General features: G+C 40.7%; 1 protein-coding gene across 4 annotated transcripts in view; it reads left to right on the forward strand.

Annotated features, from left to right (window-relative positions):
• Window positions 1-14,777, forward strand: part of LOC139723562 (pleckstrin homology domain-containing family G member 5-like) — a 266,864-nt gene that overhangs the window by 144,298 nt on the left and 107,789 nt on the right. The window contains exon 1 of one of the 4 annotated variants that reach the window (XM_071634806.1): window positions 9,171-10,298. The exons of the other annotated variants lie outside the window; for them this stretch is intronic. Within the exon in view, the coding sequence (XP_071490907.1) occupies window positions 10,090-10,298 (209 nt within the window). The 5' untranslated portion in view covers window positions 9,171-10,089. Of the gene's footprint in view, window positions 1-9,170; window positions 10,299-14,777 lie in introns of those variants that run through there. 4 annotated transcript variants of the gene reach the window in all.

The raw sequence follows: 14,777 nt of genomic DNA on the forward strand, positions 1-14,777 counted from the left end.
CAGTTCTGATTCGGTCATTTGTGGGATGTGGCCATGTTTTTGTGAATCATATCTTTTGGAGAATGTAGCACATTTTGGCACAGTAATGATATGATAGTGAAATGAAATGAAATGATAGTGGTCAAGTAAGGCCCGTATGATGTGGAACCTCGATTTTGCTTTAACCCATCTTGGAGTTTCAATTTGGTCCATGGGGAAAACAGACATGTAGAATTGTACTGTATTCTCTATTGAAACAATAACAACAAAATGAGGAGAGAGAGAAAGAGATGGAGATGGTAGAACCAAAGACAAAGCATCCTTTGAAAGTTGTGCCTACGATGTGTGGCGATATGATTACTGCCTGTCTCACGCTTACTCATTTTACATGGAGCATGAGACATCGCATGAGCTGAAAATTAGACTCGTCGAGTGGAACCAGGGGCCGAAGGGTTTCTTTTTCTTCCAATACTTTTTTCTCTTTTTTTTTTGCTGTTTGCCCACTTTTTTTTTCTGTCAGATTGAATACTTTGCTTGCATTTGCCATGAATCACCGCCATCATACCAGTCGTACTGGTAGTCATGGTAAACAGTCATCATCAGACTGGTGAGATCAGTGTCCCCATGTATGCCACACGCAGACCACTCTACTCTCTCTCTCTCCTCTATCTCTCTCTCTCTCTCTCTCCCTCTCTCTCTTCTTCTCTTTCTTTTTCTATTTCTCTCTTCCTGTCTATATTTCTCTCACTTTTTCCTGGTCTGACAATCAACAAAGGCAACTGCTTGTTCCAATACATGCAAAAAAATCTACGATTGAAAAGGGGCATTGTTGGTTTGACATGTAAATTGTAAATTTTGGAGATTCTTTGTTCTCTTTTTCCTCTTTTTTTTTTTTTTCTTGATGGCAGAAGTATAAGGGGCCATCTTTGTTTTCATCAAAAAATGTATAATTTTGCTGAATATGATATGAAAGAAGGTTTGTATTTCGTGAACACAAAAGGATTATTTCAGGTTTTTTTTTTTTCGCGGTCATTTTCTTCGTTGTCTGGTTGAATAGTTCAGACACCACAGAAGGGGTAATGATAGGGAGATATTTGTAGCATAATTTTTTTTTTTTTACTGTTTGTATACTTGTTAAGATTGCAGACAATGGCTATCTCATTTTTTTTTTAATGCAGGGTTAATATTGTCTGTCTGAGATGTAATGCCCCTGCCGTATTTAGTTACGAGGCCTGTTGACAGTGTAGAATTGACTTCATATGTAACCATATGTATTGTGCTCAGATTTAAAGATAGTTTGAAGTGATATCAGCTATGGTTGATATATATATATTCGGATGTGATGATGGTGGAATAGAAATTGAGGAGAAAGAGGGATGTTTCAGAGACGTAGGAAGTGCTCGTTATTGCAATCGTTTACGCCGAATTCCCCCCGCTCCCCTCCTTTGGATAACCTTTCCTCGCTCCATCCCAACAGCGAAGAGTGCATCTCTGGAGGGATACATCGCCATGGCGATGGATGCTCATCTGTGAGCGGAAGTGAGCTCCATTTCATCCCATCAAATGATGTGGAAAGTCGTATGCATTTTCCTGTCTCCTTGTTCATTGGCTTGTTTGCTTTTTCCACCGGCAAATTTTGAGCAGAGTGTTGTTATTGTTGTTGTTTTTTGGGGGGAGGATGGGATGTGATTTATCCTGGAATGAGTCCCGATTTGGGACGATCAATTCGGCGGAGGGGCACTTCACATTCTTGAATGCCGACGTCGACCTTTGCTGAGATGCTCGAGACTTATTCTGCGGAGAATGCTGACTGTGGTATGGCCTTTATACCCTCTGATTCACAGTCATAATGTAGGATAGTGTAAAAATGTGCTCATTTGTGTTTGTATAAAGGAATGATTATGAGTGACAAATCATTCTTTTAGTGTAAAGAATTTAAATCTTGTGTAAGGGTAGTGAAGTTTTATGAGGCGTTGTTTTTTCCAGTTGTCCCATTATATAGCTCACAGGGCAACAACAAATTTCTAGCTCAGCCACAGACAGGGGTGTGTGTGTAAAGACCTGCAGTATACACTTCTGATTGAGGATACTGTGAAGGAAGTAATAAATGCAAACTTTTGCATGACATTCTGTGTTCGAGTTTGTCCCTACGGATGTCCTCATACATAGTCGACCACCCTGAGCTGTCTTTTGCCAAAACCCTGTTTGGAGCTGAAAAATAAAATGAAATAGGAATGGTGAGTTGATAAAACGGGATGGTTTTCTTTTGTCAGTGTGAGTAGTATTCAGACCAGCTTATAGCCGCCTTGACATCCAGATTGCTAGAGGGGGGAAGGGGAGAAGGGGGGGGGGGAAATGGATAAAATAATATTGACATTATACCCTAATTGACCCGGGAGTGTGTCTAATCAGCGTTGACACAATTAATATTAACTCTGTAGGAGGCAGAAGGAACCAATGGTTTCTGTTGCATGAGGGAACGGCTTTTCGTCTGGACTCCCCCCATATGCAACCTTTCCCAAGATCAGTCATGCACACTTCTGTCTGTGTGTGTTTTAGTTTTAGTTTGTTTTATTTCGTTTCTTTAATGAAATTTCTGTAATCTTTTTTCTTGTCTCTGCCAGTGCTCTTGACAATCAGTTTGAAAAAAAAGTTATACTTCGCTTTCTCTCCTTCTCCTCATTTTATATCTTTCTCTTTCCTTCTCTCTCTTCTTTGCATCCTCTCTCTATCTCTTTTTTATATATTTTTCTCTCTCTTTTCTATATATTTCTCTCTCATTTCTATATCTTTCTCTCTCTCTCTTCTTTATATCTTTTTCTCTCTCTTCTTTATATATTTCTCTTTCTCCTCTATATCTTTCCCTCTCTTTCTTCTTTATATCTTTTTCTCTCTCTTCTTTATATGTTTCTCTTTCTCCTCTATATCTTTCCCTCTTTTTCTTCTTTATATCTTTTTCTCTCTCTTCTTTATATTTTCTCTCTTTGCTCTATATCTTTCTTTTTATTCTTTATATAATTTTATCTCTGCTCTATATCTTTCTCTCTCTGTCTTCTCTATATCTTTCTCTTTATCTCTGTCTCTCTCTCACTTTCATTGTCTGATACTCTATTTTTCTCACTCCATCTGCTACTGCAGGTGCCGTGCATGTTCTTGCTTTTCTTTTGTCTTGTCTTTCCCCCCTAATGTTGCATTGATCATGCACTGGTAGAGATATGGATCGAAGAGGAGCCCGTATGATGCGATACAGGTTTTAATATTTTTCTACTTATTTTTTTTTTCTCTCTCCTTGAGCCATCTTCTAACTTCTAGCAAGTAGTTATACATCATAGAGATTCAAGAGGGGTAAAACAACAACAACAAAACAAACGTAGATTGAGTGTTCCCCTCTCCCTTCCCCCATCTCACCCTATTTCTTCTGCCGTCCTTGAAATCATAGCGATTGAGTTCCATCTCTCGCCAAGGAAGGGAGATTACATCTACGCAGAGCCGAGAGCTGCAGGCTTCTTCTTCTTTTTCTTTTTTTTATTTTGTATGTCTTCTTCTTCTTCCTCTGCTTCTTGTGTCGTCTTGTTTTTGTTGTTGTTGTGCGGCTAGAAGAGATTGCTCTGAGTTTTCTGCTCTAGTTGGTCGGTCAGCTGGGAGAAGATTCGGAGAGACTGCTCATCTGCGATAGGAGGAGGAGATTATCAGTTGTCATCACGACGATGGGGAATGGACTTTACAAGGGATGGATGTGCCTTCACTTTTGTTTTCACTGAGGGATTTTTTTTTCTTTCTGAGTGATGGATATGTGGGTAGGTGCTTTTCAAATATCTCAGTTCTGTATGTGACGATACGTTCGACCACGGCATTGTCGCTATCGCAGGCAGACCTGTGGAGCTATGTTTACATTTGGCGAGGAATTCCTTTGAACGTCGATTACAGATCAGAGTGCCATGGTGGTAGATTTTTGTTGAGGAATGCCACACCTCCTTACCGGGAGGCTAGGAAAAGATCACTGCTCGGATCGCTGCTACGACTGCACACCCAAGGAGAGCTCTTGTCGTGGGAAAATTATCCGTGATTGATTCGTACATTTGGTGAAAACGTGCTGGAAACGTTGAGTTGTTATTTACTATGTTTGAAGGAAACAAAGCTGATGACTCTATGCCAAACGTCAATGGCCAAGTCAATAGGATTCGATCCGTCCAGAACTGTCATTTACTGTTGCGTGTTTGCCTAGAATTTTAATTATCAAAGTTGATCAGTTTTTCAGATTGCTTAGAGTGACTCTTGTGTTGCTTTTGGTCCAGTAATGCAACTTGTGAAGGATAACTCTGTGCTTTGCAAGTAACATTGAATAGATCTAGCATTGACGTTCACAGCACTACTTCACAAAGGTCCCTAATTACTCAGTTTTCCCATAGATGGTAGTGTACAAATTAGCCATTCAGTAAAAGGTTCATCAGTATGGTGATAGTTGTTCAGAGATTTCTTCATAGTAACTGCTTGATTTTCCAAACTTTTATGTACATGCTTATTCATATTAGTGTAAGGATTAATCGATTAATTGTGGAGGAATGAGCTTGTATGTCTGAAATGACTGATAGTTGACATCATACAAAAATGAAGGAAGATAGAGCTGCCTTTATGTTTCCAGCAAGAGATGTCTGTCTGTTCCTTGTTCCCTAAAATATTTCTATATTCCCTCTAGGAGTGAATGCCCTTTTCCCTATAGATTTTCACTTGTAAGAGAAGCCTGATAAACTTGCAAAACATTGATTGTATTATATATTTGGCACTCTTAGTCTCTCCAGATTCCAAAGTTATCCCTCGGGGTATCACATCCCAGGCTATGGCTATTGATTCAGCCATCGTGCTAGCTGGATATGCCAGCGAGTAAATTATTTAAGAAGAATGTTGGATTGTATTGCAATCACCTGCAAAAGGGTCGGCAGGGGGATATTAGTAAAGGATGACCTCACCTCGCTGTATTGCCATGGTGTGTGGTGTACTGTAAGCCGGAAGATGTCATCTATGCAAATGAGTTTCCCAGCAATGAAGCCGGGTGTTTGCCACGTGCCTGAAAAGTGAGCTAAGTGTCAGGTAGTGACAAATGATATCCCCCATCCCTTCTTCCTCCAACTGGAACAGGGTTGATTAAAGGGTACAAGTGACTTTTAAGGTTAGCTGATGGATGCTGCTGGGGGACGGTGAAAGAGGTGAAGCTCAAAGTGGACATTGGATGGATGGATGCACAAGAAGGGAAAAAATATATATTGCAGGATGATTGGAACATCTTGACAGGAATTCATCATCATCTTCTAGTCACCCTATGCCATTGCTTTTTCCTGGAAATGTCATTTTAAGGGTGAGGGAGCATACAGCCCCCTTTGAAAATGAGAGCTTGTAAACGCCCTTTTGGCATGAGGCGTGGTAATCTCTCAACGGCCATGGCGACACGCTATAGTAATTAAGGGGATCAATGTTTCAGTGTTTGGTATGATCATCCTCCTGTAGATGCGTGCTGGAAAGCTCCCTCCTTCCTTTCTTTTAGTCTTTGGGATGCACAGGGCATTGGTAAGGATTCATTCTCATCCCCCTTGTCACTTATTCAGCAAGCGGGCAGTTTTCTTTCATCTTGTTTTTTTCCTCTCCGCCTTCTGCCGCCAACCATGCGGGCAGCTGAAGTAAATTACAAGGCGCGTGATGCAAAATTGACATCTCGCGTTGTGTTTGCCGCGGCACATGGCACGCGTCAGAGGAGAGTTTGCCAAATTGGCGAAACATTCACACCCGCGAAGGAGACGAGAGTGCCACGGCGTTGTTCCACGGTGCTCCACGAGGACGTTACTCCCTGATGCTCATTTGCGACCCGGATGGATGCTTTGCGGAATTACCCTGTCTTGAATTCTTCTTCTTCGCTCTTCATTTTCCAATCTCGAGCTGAATTTGAATATTCTAGTAAAGTTGAGTAAAGGTTTGGAAAGGAAGAGGCGCCTGTTTTGGTAAGCTGTGATGTTTCCTCAGATTTTGCACAACTTTTTCTTGGCTCATCAGAAGGACACGTTTGCATTATTCATATGGGAGTGACATCAGTCCTGACGTACCTCGCCTGCCGTTGATCGATGGATGAGGATTAAGGGGGTAGAGCAGGCAACTGGAGGTGTCTTTCTATCGTCTTTTTATAGCTCTCTTCTCTCCTTATTTTTTAATGTTGGGCAACTCTTGAGTGACGGAGGTCGCTTTGTTCACAACCGTCATCCTACTTGATGCATAACAGCTAGTGTGTACATGTGTGTGTGGGGGGGGGGGGGGATGTAGCACAGAGGGAGGGGGTTGATGATTGGACTGTAGGCTCTATTTGTTGAAAATGCACTCGTAGAGTTTCTTCATCATTCATATGTTGGAGAGGCTAGCAGGTTCAATTTTTTTTTTGAGTGAGAGAGAGAGAACTGTGGTCCCATGTTTATCATCCAATTCTTCATGGTGGAGGCTCCGTCTCTCAGTGGGCGCATGCACAAAGGAAGTCTTCCTACTCCTCCATCCGTCGGCTGACCGCTGAGTAATCGCGGGACGGTGAGACAAGGCGTCGTTTTAGAGAGAGAGAGAGCGGTGAATGTTCTCCCGTTTGCTCCAAAGTCCATTCATTGTCGGATTCCGAAAGCCTCATTCATGCATTGTGCGGGTGATTTATGGACTTCTTGAGCCGGTGGAGTTTAGTCAGGGGGCATTTTTTGCCGCGCGGTTAGCGGCATTTGCAAATATTAACGTGAGGGGTTGGGAGAAGGGGGAATGGACCCATTCATGATGGATATTTCCGCTCCAAGTTGGGATGCACTCCCTCGCCATTCTCTTCCTCAAAGGTTGTGAGTGTAGTGTTCGGCAGTCAATGACAGGTTTGCTGTTTTTTCTCTTTTGGGGGGGTTTCAGGCATACTACATACAAAGAGGACTTCTTTTTTTTTTTGGATAGACCACTTCCATTCTATGGCTACCTGCTTGATAAAGACCAAGGGAGATTTCCCGGTGTAGTAAGTGACTGTGTGAGAATTACGCCAACTAAAAAAGTTGCAGTGATTGAAACTGAAATTCATGCTCTATAGTGCACTAAGTTTATACTTCAATATTCCTGCCAATCTTTGTGCACTTGGAATAGGTTATTGCATCATCATACATGGTATGGCATTTTTGGTATCATTCAGTTTGTATACACTTGTCAATCCCAAGCCAAATGTGAAGAACCTTTTGAAGATTTTCATTGACACAATAGTTTATTCACACCCTTCTGACCGTTAAAAGGGAAATAGTGAGTGTTGTTAATGCATACACAGATGTTGCATTTTTTATATTAATATCATTCAGTATTGGTTTTGAACGTTAATAATTTCATATTGTAGCTTTGTATTGGCAAACCATAGGACAGCCTGGTAGTACAAAGAACCTTACAGGATACAGTGTTAAAGGGTATCTTTCAGCAGATTGCAATTAAAGTATATGCCCCTCCCCCTCCCATTAAGAAAAACTAAATAAATTTGATAAATTCATTTTAGCAATGAACAGGTGTTTGTTATTAGCTTTCGTAATACTAGAGCACTATTACAGTCATATTATCTATGGGCTTTATTTGTTCATTGAATGTCGTGCCTGCTTTAGTAGTTATTGAAAATAGATGCTTCTTTGTTTTAAAGTTACAGCTCTTTTGAAACCACTGTACCATTATTTTGGCAAAGGACCAGTTTAGTTTTGGTATCATTCATGGGTCTGAGGTCTGTACCGATGCACGTCTGATTGATTCTGAGCTGCACGAGTTATCAAATTGCAGCCTTTTCGATAGTGTTTTCATTATGTGATTACATGTACCTCATTATGGCATTTTGCACTGCAAAAAAATTATCTAAAGTATATTCAAATGTAGTATATGTGTTTATTAAATCTTGAAGATCAATCATTTCCAGTTGATATTCAAAATCCAAATGCCAGATTTTAATATTTCATTCTAAACTGATCCAAATGCAATTGAGAAGGTGATGCAAGTCATTTTTGAGGGGGATTAGAGGTGACTTAAATTATCAGAAAGTACGGGTTAAGAGTGATATTTTGCCTTGTCATGGCCAATTCTTAAAGTCACAGCTTTAATAGTTCAAGTTGGGATAGATCTTGCAAGCTGCTACAAAGTACTAGAATTTCTTAAAATATGTAAATGATTATGAAGCTATGGAAAAGAAAATAGAAAGGTTAAAAATAATGCAAATTTCGTAAAAGAAAAGCAACAAACCTGTGAGTTTCAAGATCAACTATACTCAAATTTTCCCTGTAGACACACCTATTAGAAGAATAAATATTTAGTAAATAACTTATTGCCACGGTGATATTCTTTCATAGATTTAATGCTGAGACCTTTATGATTCTCCAAAGTGATGTATGCTGAATTTTCACCTACCCTTTGGAAATTATAAAACAGCTCAGTCAGCTTATTTCAACATACAGTTAGTGGAATTGAGTCTCTGCAATGTTAAAGCAGCGTCTCTCTAGGGACGTCTTTAAACTCGACCCTGTTTTACTGATACAACAGTGGCAGGAAAGGAACGGCAAGGCCATTATTCATTTCTTTTTTCTTTTTCCTTTTGTTTCCCCTCAGAGTCACTTCCGTAAGTTCTTTGCTCTCCAGGATATGAGAGTGTGTGCGCTTACACTGGTATAGTGGGGTAGCCTGTGTGGTAGACTGCCTGTATGGAAGTCAAGAGGAGTTGTTTCATTCTTATTATGTTGATGTTACCGATTTTCTCTTTCCTTTTCCTATTCTCATTCCCCCCCCCCCCGCCATCCCTCCCCACCCCCTTCCATTGCTTTTGTGTGTGTGTGTGTGTGTGTGTGTATGAGGCAACAGGAGTGTATCATACAGCTACAGCTGTGTACACTGATGTTGTGTATTTTGCTGGTCGTGAAACTGAAAGGGCGGTCAGTACAGTAGGCTTGGAAGAGGTGAACTTCGCCTGTGAGTTGATAGCGGAGCGGGGGCTCAGTTGGATATCTCTCACGCTGTGTTGTGTACACGGGGTTTTTCTTTTCGTCGCCAATGACAATTGTTTGGCTGGCCCACCCTCCCAGATTGGGAAAGGTAATAGTTGCTTCTGGTTCTTTTCATTTCTTCTCTCTCTCTCGCTCTCTCTCTCTCTCTCTCTCTGACTTGCTCCATCCCCCCCCCCCCCCAACCACCATCATTTGGTTCGTGGATGAAGAGGGTTGATCCAATTTGGAGCTGTAACACACCGGATAAATTGGATGATATTAGTTTGTTTGATGTGCCTACTCCAGAGAAACTCACCGTCCCGTCCTGTCCCGACGATTGTGTGCCCGTTCTTTTTGTCTCTGTGGCGGAATCCCGTTCATCGGATGATATTGGGAAGGAGAAGAAGAGAATACATTGGTCCTCTTTCCTCTTCTCTTTCTCTCTCTCGCTCTCGCTCCATCTCTCTCGATGTTTTTTGAGGACAGAACTTCAAAAGCAGTCTATTTTCTTAGCGAAATGCGGCAATCTGATCGCCTGTGATCAGTGCTTCAGATCCAATTCGCCAATGCCCGGCAGGCATTCCCGTAGAGGAGAGAGAGAGAGAAAAAGAGCGTCGGTATTGACCGTTTGACTGTCCTGCGAGAGAAGGGAATTTGCGCAATTTGCTGTCTCCTCGATATATTCGATTTTAGGCAGAGGATGTAAACTTTCGGTTTTTCCTCTCCATTCAGATTTTTACTCTCATGAGACACACGGCGGTGTTTGGATATATCAATAAAGGTGCATTGTGAATTTAAGAGATGCACAGTCTGTAAACACGTGTATCGAAGAACAGATGTAAGGAACTTGTATCGACCCATGATAGATTGACTTGCGCGAGTTATTGATGGATGAAACTTGAGCGGTGACCGATAACAAGTAGACAAACAGCTGTTGTGGCCATTGCTTTCACTTGTGGATCCATCAGTTATAAAGGGAATACGCCTCCATTGGAATCACTCTATTCTGTGTATTTGGCATTGCATGAATGTGACAGAGGGAGAAAAAAACGCACATTTGAAAAGTAGAACAAAATTTGCACGAGTGACATAACGCTGATAAACGGATGACCGCGACATGTCGGGTTCCAGGATGACGTCAGAACACGGTCGCCCATCGTTCGACCGGGAGCGCATGATGTTGAGTCGGTCCATGCGGTCCACCTCGGCGTACCGTCTGAAGCGCGTCGCCTCCGACATCGACCTCCAGAAATGCCGCTGCTGCTGCACCTGCGAGAGGGGCTTGCAGTCCGCCATGTCCTCCAGTATGACGGAGCTCATACCCAGGTAAGGTGTCCTCCGTTTCCATGACTACAGCCTGTCATTCCCTTCCACCCCTGGAAGAATAAAGAAAAACAGAAAAAGATGATGTCTACTATCAATCTATGCATATAACGGATATGTTCATATCATGATGTTCATGGTAGCAATTGCCTGGATAGTGTTTTTATATCTGAAATGGGTTACCACGCATCGGAAATATGCATAACTCTTACTACACACTATTTACAAGTGGTCATATTGCGCACGTTTAATTCCTTGTGGCCATTCATTAATAAGGCAACAAAGAGAGTGAGGCAGTTTGAATCATGACTAACACAGCACCTGCACAGGTTGAACTGTGCGCCAAGTTTACCTGGTTTTGATTCTATTTTTTTTTTCCAGAAAGGTGTGTATGGATACATCAAGCAGTGGTAATTATCCAAAGGCTTGATATTCAGCCTTCTATAATTGCCAACAAGTATGATTTATTGTATCCTAAAAGTAGATTCAACAGAACCAAGATAGATGAAGTCTGGGTCTGATTCCAAATTTGCATATGCTAGAAATTAGAGTAAGAGGAGGTTGAGAAGACCCCTTACAGGATTGAAAAAGGTTATTATATATCTGGAGAGATAGATGGATAGATGGATAGATAGATAGATAGATAGATAGATAGATAGATAGATAGATAGATAGATAGATAGATACATACATACATAGATAGATACATAGATAGATACATAGATAGATAGATTAGATAGATAGATAGATAGATAGATAGATAGATAGATAGATACATGTAGATAGATAGATAGATAGATAGATAGATAGATAGATAGATAGATAGATAGATACATGTAGATAGATAGATAGATAGATAGATAGATAGATAGATAGATAGATAGACAGATAGATAGATTTGCTTGTATGTGTCTTTCTATGATACTGATACAATGTACATATGTGCAATATGAATACACATATGTGTATGTATGAAATAGATAAGAAGAAGATACCATAAGGAAAGGCACAAAGATGGAAGTCTATATTCAACTCATTACATCTATCATGTCCTAATTCTGCAGGGAACGGAAAACAATTCAGACTTATTGGAATCGCTTAATAGCAACGCTTTATCAACATCCAATCAGCTGTGTCACATTTGCTGTATATGTCACCTGATATTACAGTTGATGATAAATGCAAGGAACTTTGTGGGCCCCGAAGAAGAAAATGCCATGCTGACAAGAAACGAACAAACAAACAAACAAACAAACAAACAAACAAAAACCCAAAGCATGAGAATGAGGGATATACAAATTGTGTGATGATGGAAAGAGACAAGAACATGATCAATATAAATTGTGTAAATTTTGTGTCTTTTTTTTGGGGGGGGGGGGGGGGAAGAGATTCCAGCATCAGAGGAAATGACATTCAAAAATAAGAAATGTTTTGTCATCACCTTGCAGCATCTGGTAGTTTTCAAAGAAATTTTCTGTGTTAATGATGTGTCCTGTGATTGTCCTTCACCACAAGGCTGACACTATTCAAATGACTCATTATACCTGTTGTTGCCATGGAAATTGGTATCCTAGTTCTACAATTACAGAAATGATCTGTTTCAGATGGACTTGAGTTTTAAAAATGCGAGCTTCTCTGGCTGCATTTACTTCCTGGTTTCCAAAGAGACTTTTTTTTTTCATTTTGCAAGTCTGTCATTCTTTGTGGAAAAAAAATGAGTGTGTTGTACAATGTATGAAGACTTTCTGTGATTATCTGGAGTGTGTCTTTGGTGATTCGGCTTTCATGTCCTACTCAGTTTTTGTTACTGATGCAGGATTCCGTTGCCATGCCTGGTTTAAAAAGACAGTACCAATGGACAGTAGCAATCAAATTTTATATTTCGATATGTACTTGGGGTGTGTATGGAACATTTGTGACCCGCTACGAGTTTGAAGTCAGATCACCAAAATCTGTCAAAACGTTTGGATTTCTGATTTTAACATAATTTTGTAGTCTAATATATCTTCTATTACCTGCCGAAATTTCGAAGCTAAATGATCAAAGGAAAGGCCTGAAAATAGCATTTTTCTGGGCCATGATTGGTTTCGCCCGTCAGCGACTTTAGCCTTAGGATCCTTTTGTTGTAGCGGGTCACATTTGCTCCTGCGATAATTGCTCCAGTCTCGCTTTCTCCAAGGGCTTGGGATAGGGATATGATAGGGCATTAGGTTTAATGTGATGATTACAATAAGGTTTAGGGGTATGTTTTGTGGTTAAAATTTATGTTTAGCTTAGCGCGTAGATATTTCATGGGAGCAATTGTTGCAGAAGCAAATGTCATGGAACTGGTGTGCACAGAAGGGTTGCGTAGAGAGAAAAAAAAAAATGGCCCCACTTGTAGGGTCTACTGATTGTTGAAGAAAACTTATCATGTCATCATGTTCATCCATATTCTCTGAATGTAATCCTGGGGCCAGTATTACTCGCAGAGAGACTCTTCCAAGCTTGTGCAACTTTTTTCCTCTCTTTTTTTTGTTTCTTTTTGTTTGCGTATACGTGTTCTTTGTTCAAAAGGGGATTGTCTCGTCTCAATTAAGACCTGATTACGATGACATTAATTGACAGCAGCCTTCACCTTCTGCGCAATCCACTGAGTCACTGTCGTCCCTATTAACCAGCTTTAGCCCCAGAGGTGCCACGAGGGGTGTGTGTAACATCGAGACCCAAATTCTTCCCTTTCAGGCTCTTTCTTTTCACGTATGTATGCCCAACGATTCAAGTGAGATAGCCTTTCTCATTTCTTGAGTCCACCAGTGAACATACAAGATTGATATGTCATGGAGCTAGATTGGAAAAAAAAAAAAATCAGGCTTACACGTGTACAAGTACACATTTAAAAAGAAAGAAAGAAATAAACTCCAGGCCCAGGCAAAGCAGTCACTAGTGGGTCCTTTCACCCCCTCCCCCCCCCCCCCCCCCCCCACTACACACATACATGCTTACACCGCCTCCCTGTACTGTAAATGCTGTTATTTTCACGTGCAGATATTTTCGCGAATGAGGAGATCAAAGACATTTTCATCTAATGTTGTTTCACAATTTAACACCGAGGCTATCGTAAGTGCACCAATGCATATCCAGTTGCATTATTTTGCGAGTGTTGTTCAATTCACGGTCCAACAGTGATTCGCCCAATTTGCAGAAATTAAACCCTCACAAAAATAACAGCTTTAACAGTATTGCAACTTTACACTATGTCACTTGTGACTGTATATCCTGTGCTCTGTGGCATAATGCAGATGCATTTTAATGCATTCTTGTGGTGAAATCTGATGTTTTTTATGTCTTGCTATAGCAATTAAATGACATGATCTAGAAGGAAGGTGTGAGGTTTTGTGAAATTGTCATTCTGGAGTAAACCTTGGCCGAGTCCATGTCAAATTAAGTTTCATCACCAAAAGTTTACCATTTTCCTTTTTTAGTTCAAGTTATTAAAAAAGTAGAGGATGAGAGAATAACACAGAACAAAATGAAAAAAAAAGCAAACATTTTGACCCCTCGAGGACGAGTCCCGAGTATACTCGGGCAGGCGTCAATGGGAAATGTGTGTTGTAGCAAAATCAAACCGTCCTCAACGGGTTAAAGCAAAAGATATGTATGTGATATAGGTGGCTTTGTGGAGTTTGTGCATGTACCGTGACTGGTATGTAATTGAAGGCACTGTCATTATCGGCAGGATGCATGATATTGCTGCCAATTTGCATTTCATTCTGTGGTAATCACTCTCAAGTTGCCAATTTGCATATTAGCATCCCCCCTGGTGCTCTCCCCATTTTTTTTTTTTTTTTTTTGTGAGAGAATTTTCATACAGGTTTGGATTGAAAAATGAGTTACAGCACACACACACACACACACACACACACACGCATACCAGATAACCGCATGCTCCTCTCTTTTTATGGTGTACTTTGTTGACTGAGAGAAGGAGCCGTCATTGTACAAATGTACCAAACATCCCCGGAAGACCGCGACCGAAATTAAATTGATCATGAGTGCTCCCTTCTTGTTGTCTGCCTCTTTTGTTGTCGCGAGGAGCCGTTCGATTTTCATTATTCGCCATGGTCTCTTTGGGATACCAAGGCGTGTTTTACCGAGACGTCGTCTCTCGCATCACCCAAAGTGCAACATATTTACTTCAAAGTTCACCCAAAAGTGGCAACAAGATGTGAGATGGGCTTGGAATTGCTCAAAGGAACATGAACTAAAGCACTTTGTGAAAAGAAAAAAACATGATGCCCCTTATGTGATAAAGGTTTAGTGTGCTAAAGTGCATTTGGCACTAGGTACTAAGATATGATGATGATGATGATGATGATTGCTGATGATAATAATGAAGATGATGATAAAGAAGAAGATGATTGACTTGCTGATAAGGATGATGAGGATGTAGAAGATGATGATGTTGATGACTGATGATTGACGATAATGATGTTGATGACG

The sequence above is a fragment of the Diadema antillarum genome, unplaced genomic scaffold (genome assembly GCF_040938485.1).
Source record: "Diadema antillarum isolate AM-2024a unplaced genomic scaffold, OU_Dant_1.0 scf00000192, whole genome shotgun sequence".
NCBI classification, from domain to species: domain Eukaryota; kingdom Metazoa; phylum Echinodermata; class Echinoidea; order Diadematoida; family Diadematidae; genus Diadema; species Diadema antillarum.